Source organism: Octodon degus, unplaced genomic scaffold (genome assembly GCF_000260255.1).
Source record: "Octodon degus isolate 3935 unplaced genomic scaffold, OctDeg1.0 scaffold00092, whole genome shotgun sequence".
In the NCBI taxonomy this organism is placed as follows: domain Eukaryota; kingdom Metazoa; phylum Chordata; class Mammalia; order Rodentia; family Octodontidae; genus Octodon; species Octodon degus.
Genome location: NW_004524668.1, coordinates 9,684,569 through 9,705,292, shown reverse-complemented (window position 1 = coordinate 9,705,292; position 20,724 = coordinate 9,684,569). Strand labels below are relative to the sequence as shown.

At 54.3% G+C, this 20,724-nt stretch overlaps 1 protein-coding gene across 3 annotated transcripts in view; it reads left to right on the top strand.

The window, feature by feature from the left end:
• Kazn (kazrin, periplakin interacting protein) overlaps positions 1 to 20,724 on the top strand; it is an 802,099-nt gene that overhangs the window by 757,854 nt on the left and 23,521 nt on the right. For all 3 annotated transcript variants that reach the window (XM_004637713.2, XM_023722519.1, XM_023722520.1), the window contains 4 exons: positions 834 to 1,023; positions 3,117 to 3,247; positions 6,134 to 6,184; positions 7,437 to 7,560. In XM_004637713.2, the coding sequence (XP_004637770.2) occupies positions 834 to 1,023; positions 3,117 to 3,247; positions 6,134 to 6,184; positions 7,437 to 7,560 (496 nt within the window). The remainder of the gene's footprint in view (positions 1 to 833; positions 1,024 to 3,116; positions 3,248 to 6,133; positions 6,185 to 7,436; positions 7,561 to 20,724) is intronic.

Genomic DNA, 20,724 nt, shown 5'->3' with positions numbered 1-20,724 from the left:
GTGCTGTCTTCTGGGTCTGAAATATTGTGTAGCACTTGTAATCCCAGCACTTTGGGAGGCAGAGGCAGGAGAATCATAAGTTCAAGCCCAGCCTGGGCAACATACCAAAACCCTGTGTCAAAATAACAAGGGATGGTAGTGCGGCCAGTGTGAAGGGCCTGGTTTCAAGCCCCAGTACTGGAGAAGATAATTCTGCATGGGCAGAGAAAGAGGCTCCTGAGCCTCAGAGCTCACTAGTACCACAACCAATCCTGAGCCTGTGATAGAAGGCGCCACACCCAGGCCCGACAGAGGTGAGCCCTGCTAGGTCTGACAGGAGAGCATCGTGTCCAGGCCTCTTCCTCTTGCCCTTGTGGGCTTCCGCAAAGGGCCAGATGGGCATTCCTGTGCCATCCGTGTATGTGTGGCTGGGGATATCTGTGACAGGGAAGAGCCAAGGGAGCTGATCCAGCAATGAGGAGAATCTGTGTTCTCATACATAAGCATGCCCCCCCAAAGAACTGGAACTCACTTCCAATAAAACCCTGCATACCCTGCAGGGAGATGGCACGGCTAAAGAACCCCAAAAGAAAGGGTGTTCATTGTGTGTGTTCTTGGACCCCTTTCTCTCTGTTTGTTCGTCTCCCTTTTGCTCCTGGTGGGAACTAGGGTGAGCCTAGACATGAGTTCTCAGATGAAGGCTATAGCGCAGGGTCTCGACTCCCGAGGAGGCACAGCCACCCTGTGCAGAGATGGCTTCTCAGCTTTCCTGCCACAGTGGCGAGTGATGCTGAGGAGCAGCCCACAGGGCTCCCTGGTCATGGCCTCTTCCTGTCCCCCGGCTCTCTCTCCAGGCCAAGCAGTCCTTAGCCACGCTGACCAAGGATGTTCCCAAGCGGCACTCACTCGCCATGCCAGGCGAGACGGTGCTCAACGGCAACCAAGAGTGGGTGGTGCAGGCGGACCTCCCGCTGACGGCGGCCATCCGACAGAGTCAGCAGACTCTCTACCACTCCCACCCTCCCCACCCCGCAGACCGGCAAGGTGAGTCCTGCTCAGCCTGGCCCTGCCATGGCTTTGAGCCTCCAACCTGGTGCGAGAGGTAGTTTCACACTACAGCAGCCTAGGACAGTGCAGGGCAGAGACCATGGGCCCCTATAACTGAACAGGCTAAAAGATGGACTTCGGGAATAGCTGGCTCCAGAAGTGCAGACCATAGCTTAGTCTTCTCTCTGACCACTTTGCTCCATCTCTGTTCTGCCCACCTCCGTCAGACCTCATCTTTGGGTCATCTCTTGCTACCGAATCAAAACAGACCCCCAAAGTTCTCAACTCTTAAGGCCTTTAAAAGTTCACAAATTTTGAGAAACAGAAACTATCTTTCTCCTCTATCCATTTCAAACTCAAAAATGTCTGATTGGCCATCTTAGGTCACATGTCCAATGCTGCCCTAACTACTGTATCTAGAGAGAAGCTAGTACCCTGATTGGTCAGCCTGTGTCACTTGCCCACCCTGGTGTCTAAAGAGTAGGTGTATCCTGGTTGGCCAGCCTGGTCACATGCCTATACTGGACCAATGACATACCTACAGAGAAGTGTGGACCCTGATTGGCCAACAGCAAGGGAAGCCCCAGAGTCTTTGGTTGACAGCTCCAGCCAATCACAGAAGGTGCAGGAAGATGGGAATGTAAATGTCAAGCAGGTATATTTGCTCAAGACCCTTGGCTGTCTGAGCAGTGACTCTGGCCCTGGTCCTTAGCTTCTTGACTCATAACGAGGGCGCTGGGCTCTTAGTGCACTGTGTGGATTGTGAGTCTGTTTGCTGAGACTTCCCTCCACCCACCTCCTGGGGTTGTGGTGGTGAGGAAATGCACAGTCTCTGGATTGGGACCTGGGTAAATATTAGCCACTGCTGTCATCAGCATTAGTGTCGTCATTGTCCTCATTGATGGGTGACACACAGGGCTTTCGAACCTGACAGTCACCAGACGCAGATTCCCCCCTCCACTGAATGGAAGCTCTGCCCATGGAGGTGGACTCCGTGATGGGAACTGGGGGCACCTCCTCTGGAGCTGAAATGCAAAGCTAGAAAAGCGCAAAATAAAACGATTCATGTCCAGCTCCTGCCTCGGGCATGGAATCGGAGCCCTGTGGAGGGCTGTCCCTTCGCGTCCTCAAAGCCCAGGTGCACAGCCAGCTCCACTGCTCCCAGACCAGCCTGGGCAGCAGCGGGGGAGGTGCTCCTGGCAGACACAGTGCTTGGGGCAGCTTCAGTCACGTGGTGGCAGCTGACACCTGCCATCTGCCTCCGCTGCTGCAGTGTCCCTCGGCGGAGCTGTTAGGGTAGGAGGGGTTTCCAGGCTGGCAGATCTACCCTCTGGGTCCTGCCTCCTCTGCGGCCCTTGGCTCAGCTACGGCAGTTTCTGCTGTTCATCAGACAGGTCCTCCAGGAGGCTTTCTTGGCTTGCTCCTTAGCCCTGTCCCCTGGGTGAGACAGGGTGCCTGCCCACATCAGAGCGCTCACTGCCCACACGTCTCCCTGCAGCTCCCCTTGCCCTGCACTCCTTCCATCGGCCTGGTGCCCCGCCTTGCAGTAGGCCCATCACATGCAGCTGCCCTGTGCCATGGGGCCACTGTCACCCCCATTTCCCATATAACAGAACTGGCTCAGGGGGATGTGGATATAGCTCAATGGCCTCAGTGCCTGCTTGGCAAGTGCAAAGTCCCAAGTTCGATCCCCAGTACCCCAAAAAAAAAAAAAAAGAACGCTGGCTCAGAGAGGGTGGAGGGCATGCCCACAGCCACACAGCTCCCTCCATGCGGCACGAGCCCCTGCAGCCAGGAGAGCAGTCTGCAGGTGGAGTTGGGGGACTTAGAGCAGGGCCCCTCACTCTCACACTTGGTTGAGTGCCTCATGCTGGGCCACATGTGGTCTGGGGTTAGACACAGATAAGACACTCAGGTGCCTCCTTCCTGGGCTGAGCACAGGTGAAGGCCCCACTGGGTCTAGGACACCCGCCAGCAGCTGCCCTGTGGGAACAGGCAAGACTCAGTGTTTCAGCCACACAATGGGGGTGTTGGGTGCGCGGTGAGGGTATCCTGTCCACCCTCACTCACTGGCTATCCCTGCCTTCTAGCGGTCAGGGTGAGCCCCTGCCACTCCCGGCAGCCCTCGGTCATCTCCGACGCATCTGTGGCTGAAGGCGACCGGTCATCCACGCCGAGCGACATCAACTCCCCTCGACACAGGACGCACTCCCTCTGCAACGTAAGGCCAGCAGCAGTGGGGCTGGGCACCCGAGTCCTGCCCAGGGACCACGGGGCAGGGGGCGGGTAAAGTCGCTCCGGCTCTTTCCTCTTGTCCACCCAGGGAACATTCGGGCGAAAGAAGGCATTTCCTCTTCCGCTCTTTCCTTTGCAAGAAGCGCTGGATGTGGGGAGAGAGAGAGGAGGCCCGTGTGTTCCTTATGTCCGGGAGGGCACGGAGAGCCCCGAGGAGGCCAGTCTGGGTCGGCCTCAGGGTCTGTGCAGCCTGCAGCTCTACCCGGTGGGCCCTGTCCAGGACCGTGGGCACCCCCAGGTGTTAGAGGTCATCTCGGACCCAGAACCTTCCAGAACCCTGTTTCCCTCAGCACTGGCTCTCGTCCTTCATCTAGAGATGGAGCCCAATTGGTTTGGTTGGGGTTTTTTGTTTCCAGGGATTTGGGAAAAAGTGTTTCTTCTGAAGAGGAGGCATACTATGAAAGGCTCCAGACATCCAATTCTTGATAGGAGAGAGTGGGGCTGATGGGCTCTGTATTAATTCCTTTCCATTGCTGTTACGGAATACCCAAGGCTGGGGCATTTATAGAGAAAAATGGTTTATTTAGCACACAGCTTTAGAGCATGAGGTCAGCTCTGGTGACAGCCCCAACGCATGTCACACTATGGCCACAGCAGGAGTATATGCAGGAGGAAGACAGGAAGCCAGAGTAGACAGGGCCTGTATTGCCCTTTTATAACAACTCAAGAAAATAAAGTCACCAGGGTCCCTTAAGTACAACCTTAATTCCTTCCGAGGGCAGGGCTATAAGAGAGCAGTCAGGGAGTAGTGTCTAACTCTAGTGTGACACAGTGGAAGCCACTAAGAATTTCTGTTCTGTCGCATGGTTGCTGATGGAGGCCTCCCCTCCACATCCTGCAGACAGGCGTCAAAGGGTCAGTCCTCCAATGCCCTGGAAAGCTTTTTCACAAACTCAGTTCATGTTGCTTTATTAACCAGTAAAACATGTAGGAAAGAAACCAAGACAGATACACTGGGAACAGAGACAAAGGCGCCACTCACAGATGACATGGTGATTTCCCAGGCAGACTTCAGGCGATGACGGGGAGACGCTCAGAGCCCGGCGTGAGCCGGCGCGTCGGGTGCAGGACGAAGATGAGTAACTGCTCCCCCGAGCAGACCCAACAAGATGGAGGCTTTCCTTCCATCGATAATGAGAACAAAGCGCTCTTACAAAAACAGCTCAAACTGAAGAGGGAACGAGGCCTTAGCCTGGGAGAGTGGACAGCAGGGACCACAGGCCCAGGCACCTTCACAGGGCCCCAGCTCAGGACGGGGCTTCCTTCCCCCGGCTGGGCGGGAGCAGAGACCTCCATGACAAAGGTTATCTTGATGGACCGAACCCAGGCAAGAAGGCAGGCTGCCCCCAGGGCTCTGGTGCCTGCTCTGGGGCTCATGTAGCCTCTCATGTGCAGTCATGCCTGGAGCTGGCAGTGCCTCATCCTTCCTGAGAGCCCCACGCTGCCTCCTGGTGGCCTCGGACAGCGGGACTAGCAGGTGCATCCCGCAGAGGACTCACAGGCATCCTGCCGGGTGGCCAACATAGGCTAGCCTTTGTCCCACCTGCATGCCCACATGCCCACTGATGGCACCCTGCAGGCTGCTTTTTAGCGGTCCCTGGCTCTGTCTTTCACCCAAACATTTGATGCCTGCAGAATGGGTTCCATTGGCCACACTTGAGCCGGGACTAGAGATCAATGCCTTTGGGTTTTCTTTTTTTAGCTAAGGTCTTGCTGTTTGCTGTGTGTGTCATTCAGGCTGGTATTGAATTCTCTTAGATTCTCTCTGCTGACCCCCAGTCCCATCTCCATCTCAATTGCAGTGCGCACAGGCAGGCTAGGAAAAGTCCCAAGGTAGCCACAGGTTACCCACTGTTCTCAGGCATCTGACCTGGCATCAGCAAGAACCCCACCTGTCCCCCTCCGTGCCCCACCCCTTCCCCTGGTCACTGATTTAAGTCGAAGTTCGGGACTTCGCACAGAGATTAGAGAACACAGACAGACATTGGTCACATGGACACTACTTTCGTCCTTGTGGGAAATCTTTCTGCAATTCTAGAAACTACCTCCAGGGGGCGCCCTCGTAACCGATCCAGCGCCTGTTTGCTCATCCGCAGACCAGTGGAGTTCTCCTGAGGCAGGACTGGCAGTTCCGCCACTGTAAACGTCCCACTGCCTTGGGTGATCTGAGGCTCCCTAGAGAAGAAGGAGGGTGCTCTCAGGCAGCCCCACGCTGAGGTCTATGTGTGGAGCTGCTGCTGGCCCAGGAGGAGTGGATCCCAACTTTGAGCGGCGGCTCTGCTTGTCATTGGCTCCATGATGCCAGATGTCCAGGCCTCTGGCCGCTCCACAGAGTAAGAGGCTCTCTGTGCTGCTTGTGGAGGAAGCTGCCAGCTATATCGTCTCCCAAGTGCATTTCTGTCCTCATCTCTTTATGCTTTACACACACACACACATACACACACACACAGATAGGCAGGTGGGTGGGTAGGTAGGTAGGTAGGTAGATAGATATTTCTGTATGAGAACCAGCAAGTAGAAGCAACTCATTTGATGCAGGGGATCCTTTGGGACCAGAACCTAGAAGCCTGTTCATGTCACTGACTTATTAATCAAAAGTGTCAAGGTTGAAAGCAGAGGGTAGGTGTGGAACATTCTGGGCCTCTGGCCAGGACCCCTGGTCCAGACCATATCTCAGTGAACCCAGGCCCTAGGCCCCAGGCCTCTGGCCTCAGGAGTAGGGGGGAGTCTCCCATGACACAGGAGGGGCAGTGTCCTTCCCCATGCGTCACGTGCTCTGCTGTTTCATCTCCTTTTTCTCCTTTGGCCACAGGGCGACAGTCCCGGCCCGGTTCAGAAGAACCTGCACAACCCTATTGTACAGGTAGGTGTGCCTTCCCCATGTCATCTGACCGTGCCTCACACTTGTCCCCCTGGGCGCTTGTCCCCCCTTACTACCATTCTCAGACCCCTGAGGTGGACAGTCATTGAGCCACATCCCGGGTCACTTGCAGGCTGGCCCCTGGGGTCCTGGCCCCCATCCTCCTTGGCAGTTGGGGTTTAATCTTTAAAGACCGATAACCCAGGTGGTGGTCTCTGCTGCAGGCTTCACCCATTCTTAGCGTTTTTAATATGCTGTGGTCAGCAAGGACAGGGCTACAGGAGGGACAGATGACATGAGGGGGAGGCAGAGGGCATCTATGGCCCAGCTGTGCCCATCTTCGGGGTCCTCTTAGGGAGACCAGGTTCCCGAGACTTCACCCTGGAGATGGTGTCCCAGCCCCTGGGGACGTCCTGGGAGTCGTGCATCTCCACCTCGGGTGAAGCCCAGCCTTCTATGGGGAACACCACTACATGTCTGTGAACACAGCGCTTGGCAGTTTATAAAACTTAAAGAATGCAACCCTATCCCAATCCTCCATCCCCCATACCGGGTGGGCACAGCAGAGCAGGCCTTGTCATTATCTTCCTTGTCCTTGCTGTCCCCAGACTGAGCTTGGAGAAGCTCCACGGGGATGTCCTGTTCATGACCAGCCCCTGCCCGCCCCCTCCGTAGCCTGACACCTGCTGTCCTGGCCTGTCCCCTGCTCCTGCAGACTGAGGCAAGTTCCTAAGGCCTTGGACAAACTGAATTGAAATAATAAAAAAAGTAATGCTACAAAGAGCACTAGCAACTCTGGACTATTGCAGATGGCTTCTATGTGCCAGGCAGTCCTGAGCATCTTTTTTTTTTTTTTTCTTTTTCCCCAGTGCTAACAATCAAACGCAGGGCCTTCACGCTGAGCCATATCCTAAGCCCTGCTTTTTTTTTTTTATCATTATTATTATTTTGAGACAGGGTCTCTCGGAGTTGTTCAGTTGCCCCGCTTTCATCTTGCCTCAGCTGCCCAGAGTGCTGCGATTCCAGGCATGCAGCAGTCTTCCAGCCACCTTTGTCTCCACTAGAGTGATGTCCTCTTTGGGACCTAGGGGCCCAATGTCCCTTAGATGCTTTAGAACTGGCCCATTGCAGTGCTGGCCCCAGCGACCCCTGACCTGTTCTTTGCCGCTGACCCTGACCCCGACCCCGGCGCCCTGACCCAAGCACCCGGCTCAGTCCGTCTCTGTTCTTCTCCCCACCCCACGTGCCTCCTCAGTCACTAGAGGATCTTGAAGACCAAAAACGGAAAAAGAAGAAGGAGAAGATGGGATTCGGCTCCATCTCCCGCGTCTTTGCCAGGGGGAAGCAGCGGAAGTCCCTCGACCCCGGTCTCTTTGATGGTACCACCCCTGATTATTACATAGAGGAGGACGCGGACTGGTGATACCGCCGCCTTCGCCTGCCGCCGCGGGCGCGTGCGTGGGGTGTGTGTGTGTGTGTGTGTGTGTGTGTGTGTGTGTGGCCGTGCGTGCAAGCGAGTGGGGGGCGTGGTCCCGGGGCGGGGGGCGTGTGCGCGTGCGGCTCCCCTGCCGCGCGTGGGTGCTGCGTGTGCCGAGCGCAGAAACGCCGTGTGACCCTCCCCTGCGCCGTCACCTCTGTAACCGATGTACATTACTGCAAACCGTGTGTGACTCTGTGAACTCTGTTGTCTTCGGAGCGATGCCGTTGTGTTTGTTAATCTGGTTTATTATTTTTTTTTTTCAATGTTTGGTTGTCTTCCCCCACCCCCCATTTTGTTGGGTTTGTTGGTTTCTTTCTTTCCCCTTCCCTCCTTCCTCCTTCCTCCTCCTCCTTTTTATGAAACTTGAAAACTTGAAGGACTGCTGTGTATTTGTAAATAACAAAACTGTCGCGCCCTCCGTCCTTGTAAATGTCCCTTGTCTAAACCGCTGCTCCCGGAGCCCGCCTCCTCGCCGAGGATGTGGTCTGTTCTTGATGTCCCCCTCCTCCTGCCGCCCACCCCAGTGTGAACCTGCAGGACCAGATCCCTGTTCCTGGGGTGGCCTGGGTCACCTTAGCCACAAAATGCCACCGTCGTCAGGGTAAGGTCGCTCTCTGCAGGGACTTGCCAGCCCAGCTGGTCAAGGGCCTGCTCCCAGCCGGGTTTTCTAATAGGGGTCACACGGGCCCTTTTTAATGGCCTGCCTGTTTTTAAATTGCGTTGCCGTCTCTTTCTTTATGGAAAAAAAGAAAAAAAGAAAATTGTCTTGTTTAATTTATTTGCACAAATGCAGAAGACATATTCTATCTAAATTATTACGTAAATATCGGAATGTATATTTTTCCATGGGGTGGGCGGGAGGCGGGGATCTCCGTTGACTTGTGTGTTCTGTGTTCATGCTGCCGCGACATAGAGGTTAGGGTGGCCAGAACCAGGGACCATCGGATGCCAGGCTTGCTTTTCCTTTCTCCTCTGCCCCTCCTGTCTCCTGCCCTGCATGAAAGGGCCCCCTGCTGCCCCCTCCCCTCCTCCAGCCTTTCTCTCTCTATTTATTTATCTGACATGCAGAACATAATCTCTGAGCAGAGTACAGGCTGTCACGGGTCCCTTCTTGGGCTTGACATTGGGAAAGGAGAGAGATGACTGGGGCACATCTGCAGAGGCCTATGAAAGGGACCCTGGGCCTGAGGTAGTTGCCCAAGGGCTGTCAGCACGCTCCTGCCTGCAGCTGTGCCCTTCCTGACCTCAGTTATTCTGCACACAGGCCAGGCAGGTGTCATAGTGGTACCCATGGTCAGGGAGGGGCTGCCGGGGACATAGTGTCCAGCACCCGACCCTCTGCCTTCCCTATTCCATTCGGGTCCTTCAGCCACACTTAGGCCTCTTGGGAACCCTCAAGGGAGGCCCTGTCCTCCCAGCTGTTGCGGCAGCCTGAGTCTGCTTCCACAGGAGAGGAGGGCTGGCGGGACCCTCCACCCGTCTGGGGACCCACCCTGGCCCCAGCGAGGCTCCCCCTGCCAGGAGCTGTGTGCACTCTGAGGCAGGGTAAGGAGAGAGCCCCAGACACAGCCTTCCTTCCCCACTGCCCTGTGACCCTGTCCTGCTCCTCCTTAATGACTAACCGCTCGGTCCACACCGCCCTCTGGACCACAGTAGTGGCGCTTCTGCTAACAGTGACATTTTCAGCTCTTACAAGGCAGCAAGGTGATTTTCATTTTCTGGAGCGTCTGGAATGGATAGACTATTTGGTCCAAAGTCTCTAAAACAAAACGGAAAGCCCTGGTTGGCTCCTCTGCCCCTTCCAGCCTAGGTTGGGGCTGGGACGTGCACACAGGGCACTTCAGCTGGCTCTGCTGCCCGCTTTGCCCGCCACAAGCAAGCCCTGGTGGTGAACAGCAGCGGCCGCAGCAGGCACCCAGAGTCTTAATTTTAGAAAATGTTTTCTCCCCCATGAAATTTTTTTTTTTTTTTTTGGTTGATTTTTATATTTTTTCCTTTACTTATGAGAAAATACAATTGCAACCACTCCTGGTAATGATTTAGTAGTTCCTTTTCATTTCAGTTTTTGTAAATTAGGAGATAATTCTAAGAGTTACTAAGGATGATTTATTTAAGAGAATTACGTCAAATAGCGAATGAGTTATGGGTAACGTTAGCTGAAAATAACCTTTCCCGTGGGAAAGGTTTCTCAAAGGCATGGATGCAAATATAAAATATTAAAAAAAATCTAAATAAAGCTTATTTTAAAATATGATCGAATCCTATGTTATTTGATTGCTTCTATTTTGCTCCGGGTGGGAGACTGTGCCCCTGGGAGTCGCACCCCGGAATGACCTGCTCCTTGGAATTCCAGGGCTGGGTCCTCAGGGGGTGACAGGAGGGGCCGAGGAAAGCTGGCTGAATTCTGGCCTGTGGAGGGGCAACGCCAGGGTGGCCTCCCTGAAATGTCTTGCCGCTACTGCCCTGCCTGTAATTTGGGGGAGCTTCCGCCCCCCGGGGCCAGCCCCCGGCAGCCCCTGTATTCTGGGGGCTGGTGGCTGTCAGCTTTCTTGCGCTTCCTCTCCCACCACCCCTTCCGAAGGCCCAGGGGCGAGCCTGTGGCTTGGTGGCACACTACTTTCACAAGCCTCCACCTCGTCCCCAGTCCCCACCCTCCCTGGGGACACAGCTCAAGAGGCAGCAGGGGAGTCACAAGGCTTCCTTGACTGAAGCCATTGTGGGCATTTTTGAGCCCCATGAGGTCCTCAAGATGCAGAACAGTTCTTCCCTGAGACTCCATTGTGTCCCACAGAGGTCACTAGGTCATCCCCAACCCGGCTGTAGCCAGTGTCTCTCTCCCAGCTAACAAACAGTATTCTTCCCAGCAGTAAGACTAAGGAAGGCCAGGCATTTAACCCTCCTGCCCTCTCTGCTGGGAAAAGACAAAGTTGTGGCAGAAGACAGACCAGGCCAAGGAGGTATGAGGACCCAGGTTAGTAAGGACACTGGGAGACACCAAGGATTGAGCAGGACTGCAAGGAACTCAGGGCCATCTGCTCCAGAGTTCTCAAGGCCCATGCCTGAGGGTTAAAATGCCAATGCAGGCCAGGCCTCTGGAATCTTTTCAATCCCTGGTAATTCTAAGTGGTGGCCTGGATTGAGCACCTCTGGCCTAATCTAAGGCAGGCAGGTATGTGACCATTGCATCCTGTGCCTGCCCTGTGCAGACATCACTAATCAATCATAGAGTCTCCCACACATCCCAGAGTGGCTCAACATCACTGCCAAACCATCAGAGTTGGTACATAGGATAAAGCCTATTTGCTATCCTGAATGAACCCAGCCTGTCACACTGGAAAAAACTCATGGGGAAAACTGGCCCAGAGAGAAGGGGACTAGCCATGGTCCTAGCAGGCGTCTACCATCCTGTGGCAGCATCAAGAGCAGGGCCAGCACCTCCTTTGTGCTTTTTTTGTTTTCCCATGCCGGGGATAGACAACTCTGCGCATGCTAGGCCCATGTTCTACCACTAAGCTACCACATTCCCAGTCTCCATATTTCGCTAAAAGAAAAAATCATGCTCTGATGATCCAACTTCTAGTGGTACCTATTGGTCAAAATTGGAGTAAGGCTTCCCAGGCCATCCAGGGCCAGGGTTCCAGCTGCACAGGTTGTACACTGCGTTACTCCAAGAGATGCCATTCTCGAGGTTGCCGTGAGAAAGGGACCCTGGGTTGTGCATCGTGCAGTTTGCAGGGCTGCACTGAGCAGGCCTTCTGCATTCTCAGCCATGCTGCTAGGCTCTGAGCAGTATAATCAGTAATAACAAATAATAATATTAATAATAATAATAATAATATCTAACATACTAAGCATTTACCATAGACCAGGCTCCATGCTGTATACCTTTCATGTATTAACTCAGTTAAACCTCTGTCCCCCCATCAACAACTTGCATTACTGATGCGGAAACTGAGGGGAAGTGGGTCATTAAGGGTCACAAAGAGCTGAGCTTCAACTTGGCTGTATTCTGCCCTCTGGGCCGGAAGGAGCTGGGGCCAAGCAGATGGGCCTGCCCCTCAGGCTCATCTTTGGGGTTTTATCAGGGCATGGCTTGAGGGCTTCCCTCCTGAGGATTATCCTCACCCTAACATGTAGGGTACCTTGGGAACCCCACCTCCACCACCTCGAGCTTGTGGCCGGGAGCTGCCCTGCACCAGGCCCGTGCTATGGGGCCACGTGCATCATGGGGCCTGAGCCCGGGGGTCCGGCGCGGGAGCCACGCTGAAGGGGGTCAGCCCTTGACAATCTGGTTTTTACAATACCACTAAGCTCCCTCTCCCCAACTTTCATTCCCCAAGAGGACCCACTCCCTGTCCACCTACTCCAAGAAAATGGCTCTTAAGCTTTTTCAGCTGAGACCCACCAGATGGACAAATCACCCTGTTCCCTGCCTCCACCTGTTGTCAGTGGAAAAAAACAAAACAACAAAAATACCCTGGTGAAGAATAAACTGGGAACTCCTGTTAGTGTACCTTATAAACAGATTCATAACTTTGCAGTATAAAGTAAATACCCTATAAACATAAAAATAATTTCAAAGCTTGTACAGTAGAAGTTATTTAAATAAAGTCAGGACACATCAGCACTAAGTGTTACTGGACAGACAGAAGTGTCAGCCGGGCTTGGTGGTGCACACCTGTAATTCCAGCATTCATGGAGGCTAAGGCAGGAGGACTGAAAGTTTGAGCCCAGCCTTGGTGACTTAGCAAGACACTGCCTAGAAAATAATAATCACTTTATTATTAAGTAATGATTAATAATAATCACTTATTATTAATGGGGAGGTAGCTCCATGCAAAGGCCCTGCATTCAATCCCCATACCACCAAAAAGAAAAAAGTCTCAGTCTACATGGGTGTGGAGATCGGGTCATACTCGCAGGATGTCCTAAAAACCATTCCTCAGAAATACGCAAACACCCAACCCAGCACTCTTTCAGCTGGCCTGGGTACGCTACCCACAATACCCCTCGGCCTTGACCAAATGACCCCAAAAGGCCAGGGCTTAGGAGCAACTACAATAGGAGCTGAATGTTTTGATCTAGCCTTCCTGAAAATGGCAGGATTCCTTTAGCCAGCAGATGCCCAGGGAGCCCTGCCACACTGCCAGGCTCTTACAGCTGCCACCCTTCTGAGCCACAGTCTCCAGAAAAGGCAGGCTGGTGGCTTGTTCACTTTTCTGAGTTTCAGGTTTTAGCAATCCCGGGCTGTTTCAATCCCTGGTTCCATCAAAAAAAAAAAAAAAAAAAAAAAAAGAAAGAAAGAAGGAAGAGAGAGAGAGAGAGAGAGAAAGAAAGAAAGAAAGAGAGAGAAGGAAGAAGGAAGGAAGAAAGAAAGAAAGAAAGAAAGAAAGAAAGAAAGAAAGAAAGAAAGAAAAGAAAGAAGAAAGAAAAGAAATCCCTGGCTGCTTTCTTTCTTAATACTTAGCACAAGGAGGCAGCCATTAACGGCACCATCCCTCAGTACAAGAGAAGCCACAGTTACATGCTATATGCTACCAGAGTCCTCCAAGAAAGGATTTTCCCTCAAGAAGTCAGCATTCTCCCCTTCGGAGGCCCCTCCCAGCCCCCACTGGGTCTCACACTTGGTCCTACCTATATTCACTTCCGGCTGTGACCCTGTTTTTGATTTTAAGCAAACTATTTAACTCATAGCCCTCAATGTCCTAATGTGTAAAGTGGGTGTAATACCCACCCCTCTACTAGGCTCAGATAGGAAAGCTGAATGTATTTGGGAGTCTGGAAGAGGCTCACCTGAGGATTTATGTTACATGATTTATAACAGGTGTGTTTAAGTTCAATAGGCAGTTAAAAAATACAGAAGCAACTTGCCATGTGCACCCCAAAGCAGCTCAGGCTTGCATCTAAGGGAAGTCAGGACATTGGGTCATGTGACCCTGAGCCCTCTGGCAGCCAGGGGCTGCTAGCACCAGTCTTGGAATCCCAAGTTCAGTCCCAGTTGCTATGGCAACCTCTGCTTTGGGACAGGGAGGGTACGAGGCCTCTTCTGACAGCATCACACCTTTCTAGAGCCGTGAGGAGACAAGCTCTACTTGTGGCCCCTGTGGGCGAGTTCAGAGCCGGCGCAGCAGCAAGGCTGCCCAGGGCTGGCTTCTAAGGGCAGAAGCAGCGGGGTCCGCAGGGGCGAGGCGTGAGTAAGGACCCAGCATCCCGCCCGGAGCTGACCTATCTCTGCAGCGAGGTGGCCTCATGTAGTACCTTCCTGTGCTGAGTGCTCTTCTGTCTCCTGGTATTCGCTCCTGTCATCTCCCAGCTTCTCCCCAGAGAAATCCTCCTGCAGATGAACACACACCGGCAGAGAGACGACGTTCTCTCCCATGGTCACTTGGTTAGGTCGAGGCAGAGCAGGGTCCAAACTCCAGATGTCTGGCTAGCCTTGTGTCCTGGCACCTTCACTGCACAATCTCAGGTCAGCCCCTGGCCCAAGCTCCCCTTCAGGGTCAGCCAACAGGAAGCTTCCAGGAGAAAGTCTCAAAGGGAGGAGCAGACAAAGCAGGTCCGCTCTTCGATGCTGTTTTTCAACCCAAAAGAGGATGAGCCTGGGATAAATAGGGAGTTTGCAAACTGTTCTGTGGCACCCTGAGAGATTCCTCAGAGATGCCTCTTAAGGCTGCCACAGCTGGCGATAGAGCCAACCGGTAGGTTCCGGTTCATTTTCAGCCGGAGCCCGACACACCCTGGGCTTCCATGTAAGGTCCCTGTGATAGAAACAGGAATATGAAAAGGAAAGTATGAGGTTGGAGAAGCACGGGTAGAACAGTGGTTGTCACCACCCGGCCAAGCCTTGGGTATAGGCCCAGCCTGCCAAGTCCTTCCCACTGGACTAGAAGGGCCACGCCTGAGGCCTGGGCTCTGGGTGCAGATGCACAAGCTCTCAGAATGGCTCAGTCCCAGGTTTCATGGGGCAGCATCGTGCTTGTGTGACATGGGCAGGCCTGCCCCAGGCATCATAATAAGGATGAAGCTGCCTTCCTGAGTCATTGATGATGCCAAGATAGTCACTGCCAGGGCCTTGTGGGGCCCACTGAGCAGAAATCCAAGGGGGCTGGGAAAGGACATTAGCCACCTCTAGCCAGCCCCAGGGCCCTGCAGCGGTGCCCTGTTACAACAGAAAGATTCCTTAAGTTTCCTAGAGGCGCTCAGCCAGGGAGTGGCAAAGGCAGGTGCCAAACCTGGGTGAAATCCGAATGCTAAAATGACATCTGCACCTCAGAATCCCCCTGGTGCCCCACAGACACTCCTACCAGCCCTGCCCTGAGGCCCACACTACCCATGGGCCCCGGACAATGAGCCCTAAGTTAGGAGAAACCTGATGTGTACCTGCCGCAGAGGCTGGGGTTGGGGTGAGCTCTCAGGACCTTCCACATCCGGGAAGCCTGTCTTTCCCACCCACCGTGGTCAGGATCCCTTCCCAGCTTGGCCAAGAGCACACTCTGTAACTGCAGCCAGGGTGGTTTCCTCTCAGGGCCTCAGCTTTTCTCCAAAGCAGGCCAGGTGTCAGAGGTCATCCACAGGGAGCCCTCCAAGCCTCAGGAGTCCCTGGACACTGAAGGCACCAGCAGTAGCCCTGTTCTCAGTTCTCAGCCACTCATACACTGCCCCTGAACCCCAAGTTCCATTGTGGGTAGCCTGTAGTAGACAGACTCAACCAGAAGTTCTGCGGCATCAAGGCTACGTGGGTCCCCTCCAAGGCCCCTTCCAGGATGGGAGAACATGACGCCTGAGGAGAGTCTCCCTCCCAGCCCTCGTCCACCCCCAGCCTTCCCACTCGGCCCTGGCTCTCATCACTAAGATGCCATAGACCCCCTGGACCCTAGACGAAGCCCAGGAGAATAGGGGCCCCTAGCTTCTGAAGCCTGCAAGGCAAAGCCAGAGACCCTCCCCCGGAGAAGCCACGGCCCGTTACATCTTACATGGCTCTCCCACAGGCAGGCAGGGACTGGCTTGAGTGCCGGCTCCATGAGTGCCCTGCTTCGCACCTCAGCCCTGACGCTCAATCCCTGGAGACTTAGGCAAATTGCTTTCCCTGCTGAGCCTCAGTTTCCTCACCAGCACGGCGGGGACAGAAAGATCCTGCACAGACAGCACGGCAGAGCTGACATGGGCTGACGCACGCAGCAGAGTTAGCTTAGGTAGCCATGAATGTTGCCATGGTGATGGATGGTAACAGTGATGTCATTTCCGCCTGCGCCCAACCCAGTGAGGTGGGCAGGATGGGCCCTCTGTACAGATGAGAACACAAGCCCAGGCTGAGCAAGCTGCCCGCGCTGCAGGTTCTACAGTGTCAAAGCCAAGCCTTCCAGAGTTGCGTGGGCCCTCGGACTCTGTATGCTACAAGTATAGGGAGCTTGTCTGTAGAAGGCGGGCATCGGTGTCTGATCTGGCTCAGGAACCCCAGGCTTCCCCTTCCAAAGTCAGCTGGAGACAATAAATCCCTTCCTGGTCCATGAGTTTTAGAAAAATAACCTGGCATTGCCATCTTAGAAGTCAACATAGTGTATTAGCTTATCAAGCCTCTAACGAGTCCACAATAAAGAGAAATCTTTGACCTTTAAAAAAAAAAAATGGTTCTTTGAGACAAGGTCTCACCTTGTAGTTCAAGCTGAATTCATATGATCCTCCTGCCTCAGCCCAAGTGCTGGAACTCTAGGCGCGAGCCACCAGGCCCGGTGTCACCTACTCTTATCTAGTGTTTCCCAGGAGGTCTGGAGTGGAGGACTTTGTTGGGCTCCTGTGGTTCCAAAATCCTGTACTTTTAGATCAGAGGCTTTTTGGAGGTGTCTAAGCTGACACCTTTCTGCAGCTCCTCTGGGGTCCCTGTGAGCCTAAGAGGCAAGGCCATGTGACAGGTGGTGGCGGGTGTGGTCCAGCCTCTCCATCCCTCATAGCATTCTCTGCCCAGCAAGACCCAAGGTCAGAAGAGCCCCCAAGTGCTCCAAGCTGCCAGCCTGGGTGCTCCCGATTCGCTGTTGTCCCGGGTCCCTTGTGTAGATGGAGGGCTGAGCCTGGCCCCTCCTGCCCTTTGAGCACCTCTGTCACCCTTGGGCAGCTCTATGCTTTCCCTGGCCATGGACTAGAGAGGCCAGAATCCCACCCATGCGGGCACTTCCGGCCTCGTCCAGGCTTGCTGCAGATGCAGGGAGCTGGGGGACAACAGGCAGGTCCATGAGGGGCACATGGAGGAGTCCGCCCGCCTCTGCTGAGGGTGCCCAGGTTGGAGAGCACTGGCCTTGATGTTCCTAGAGCACTTGATCTTTTAAGAATTCAAAACTGACACGAAACACACCCCAATATCTTGGTTTTTCCCAAGTTCTTAATTTTGAGAACTACCCTTGTAAAATTGGAATTCTGTCAGGGAGAGGAGTCCTACAGTTCCCACTTTGTAACAGGCCTGAAGCTTGAGGAGTCAAGGGAGAAGGCCCCCTCAGAGCTATGCTCAGACGCCCTCAGTTGTCATGAGAACCCTGAGCCCCTCCTATACCTAACAGCCTGTTGGGGTGGGGACCACCTGACCACCCAGCCAAGTGGCTTGCTGGTATTTATTGAGTGCTCATTGTGTCAGGCAACAATGGGTTCTTTACATACAATCATTAAGTCATTCAGTGAACACTGCCTGAGCGTTTCCTACATGCCAGGCTTAGGGCTGAGGGCTGAGGATGCGATGAGATAACACAAATGACCAGAAAGTAGTCCCTGACAGCAATACATGGCCTGTGTATTACAGTCTCAATGTTACAGGCGAGGAAACCTGGCTGAGAGGTAACACAGATAGGCCAAGAAGACATGATCAGTGGTGGAGCAAAGACAGAAATTGGGGCCCAACGGACTTGTATACTGCACCATTTTACAGGCAGATAGGATTGAAGTGGATAAGACCAAGAGCCTTTAGATCCAGGCTTTGTGCTTTGATTTCTAGAACTCTGGGGGCTGGAAACAGGCAGACGAGGGACAGCAAAGTGAAAGGAGAAGAAAGCGTTTGCTCAGTGGGTAGAAACTTCCCAGCCTTTTGCCCCAGGCCGTGGCTCTGGCTGGACACCTTTTTGGTTCTAGAGGGGCAGCATGAGTGACAGTGGTCATGCAGTGGCCGCCAGCCCTGGCCACAGGATCACCCACCACCACATCTCAGGGTTCGGGAATGTGAGCCGTCACCACTCCATTTCCCTTCACCCGCTTGCTAGAGGCGTCTACACAGACAACCCCTGCCGGCCTCCCTGATCGCCTTCCGGGTGAAGGAAATTCAATCAAGCTGCTGCTAAGTATCCCAGCCATCCCTGAATTGGCCCTGGGGTAGTGTACAAGATGGCTTAGCACTGGCTTAGAAAATTTTCAGGAAGCCCCTTGCAAAGTGTTGAGAGGCAAGTTGGAGGCTGTGTGCTTTGCATGAATGGTGGATGCATGATCTAAGCTCCTGGCCCTGGCCCCCAGGATCAGCATCCCAAGTCTCCAGGGGTACAGCCCATCTCCCAGCCATCATGCTGACCACAGGGCTCCAAGAGAGGCCAGAGAGCACCCAGGCTGTGGGAGGCAGTGGAGAGCTCCCGGGAAGGGGATGGATGGCGCAGAGGAGGTGCTTGGACTCTAGCTGGGGACAGAGGGGACCCTGAGGCCCGCAGCCCCCGGCACTCTGTGGCTCCAGCTTCACACCCTGCAGCGGTAGATGGAAGCTTGCATGGCCCGTTCCTGGGCACAAGCCCTTTCCTGCCCACAGCTCCACTCTGGCTCCTCAGAGGAGCCCCTTTCAGGCCACCCAGTGGTTGAGAAGTTTGCCAGGCAAACTATCAGAAAGAAGCACAGATTTGGGGCTCCTTAGGGGGGCAGAAGCTGGGGAAGACAGGCTTCAGATGCAGGTTAGACTGTACAAAGGACTTCCCAAGAGGGTGTGCTATTACAATAGAACAGGAAGCCCTTGATGTGTATTTCAAAGCATTAAGCAGTGCTGGCTAACTGTGAGTTTGCATTCCCTGATCTCCCCAGCACCTTCCTTCTGTGCCTGTAAAATCAAGAGTTTCCAGGCAGGGCAGAGCCTGGCCCACTCTAGGAGCCAACTCCCCACCCCTGGGAAAAGCCAGAGTGCGGCTGAAGGGCGCCATGCTCCGAGGCCAGGCACAGGGGAACCATGCAGTACGCAGGAGGCTGGGCCTTCACAGGCAGGGCCACCAGAACAAGGGGGACTTAAGAAAGAGAGAGCAGCTGGGCACGATGGCGCACGCCTGTAATCCCAGCACTTGGGAGGCTGAGGCAGGAGGATTGCTGCAAGTTTGAGACTAGACTGGGCTGCAAAGTGAGCTGATGACCACCTGGAACTGCGGAGTGAGACCCTATTTTAAAAAGACAGACACAGACAGAAAGAAGGGAGGGAGGGAGGGAGGGAGGGAGGGAGGGAGGAAGGAAGGAAGGAAGGAAGGAAGGAAGGAAGGAAGGAAGGAAGGAAGGAAGGACCCAACAGAGATGTTCGACATGGGCTCCACTGGCCTCCCCGCCTAGCCCCTGCAGCATCCTAGGGGGGTGAGAGAGATAGAACAAGCCACCAGCATCAGACGTCCCAGGTCCCTCGGGCAGCTGGCACCTGGCGATCAGAAATCAGTCTTCACCCTAGAGTGCAGAATCCAAAAAGAGAACCCAGCTTCCGGCTCTGCAGTGCTGATGGGGCTCACCTGCCCCTTCCCCAGGGGTGAGTCCAGCCAAAGCCGGCTGCCCATGCTTGGCACCTCATAGTGCACTGGGCAGCCCCCAGCAGAGGTGACCTGGCACCAAGCTGGTAAGTGCCAGGGTGGAGGCACCTGGCCGCAGGCAGAGAGTACAGACTGTGGGCACATTTGAGAGGCTGTGGGGGCACCATGGCAGAGAGAAAAGGGGGGCCTGCTCCCTGTCCCTGTCCCTGTCCCTGTCCCCGTCTCTGTCCCTGATTCTGACCCTGTCCCTGTCCCTGTCTCTGTCCTTGACCCTATCCCTGTCCCTGTCCCCTCTCTGTCCCTGTCTCCATCCCTCTCTGGCTCCCTAGCCTTCCTTTAACCAATACCCAGTGAGCCCATTCTGTCTGGCAGCCTCCTGGATACCCAGAGAGTTGATTCTGAAACATTTACCCTGGCTGGGTGCAGAGGACAGGGCTGGCATCAGGAGCAGCTGGGGATGCGGGTGCTGGGGACAGGGCTGGCAATGTGGGCAGAGCGGGGCCTCATTGTTTTTCGAGACAAGATCACACTGTGTGATTCAGGCTGGCCTTGAACTCACTATGTAGCCCAGAATCACCTGGCACTCCCAACAACCCCCCTGCCTCAGCCTCCAGAGCGCTAGAATAACAGGCTTCTGTGAGCTCGTCCAGCATGATCATAGCGCCATTTGAAATAGGCTTCAGGGATGCTCCAGCTCATTAGGATTGGGGCTGACACCTCTCCTGGACACATGCAGGTGGGCTTAGAGAGCGCAGGGGGTATCTCTGTGGGATTAGTGCTCTGGGGCCTCAGCATTTGGTGAATTGTTCCAAAAGACAGGTGCATGTTACAGAGGCCAAAGTTAGGTGTGAAAGCCACAGCGCATGGCAGGCCCAACTGTCCTTCAGTCACTTCCTGTCTCTCTCTCTCTGTCTCTGTGTGTCTGTCACTCACTCGGACTAGTGTCACAGCTCCCAGATCCTCAGTGTGTCAGACAGGGCTCAGAGAGCAGGTCCCCAGCCCCACCTCACCCCCATTGCGTCCCAACCCCTGCCAATTTTCGCAGTCCTCACCAGTGTACTCCTGTGACAAGAAGCACATGCTGAGAGTCACCCTGTACTGGGCCTGGCTTCTCCCCAAGGACTCTCTTAGTAGCTGAGCAGAAGGACAGGTCCACTTGAGTGGCAGCGAGGTGGCAGGAGCCAGAGCCAGGCAGCTGGTACCTGGAGCAGAAGGCCATCACCTGGGCAGTGCAAGGAGGGGCATAGGCTGAATATTTTAGAAGCACAAAATAAACTCAATAACATTAACAAGTAAATGAGCCAGGCACACCCGACTGGTGATGCACGCCT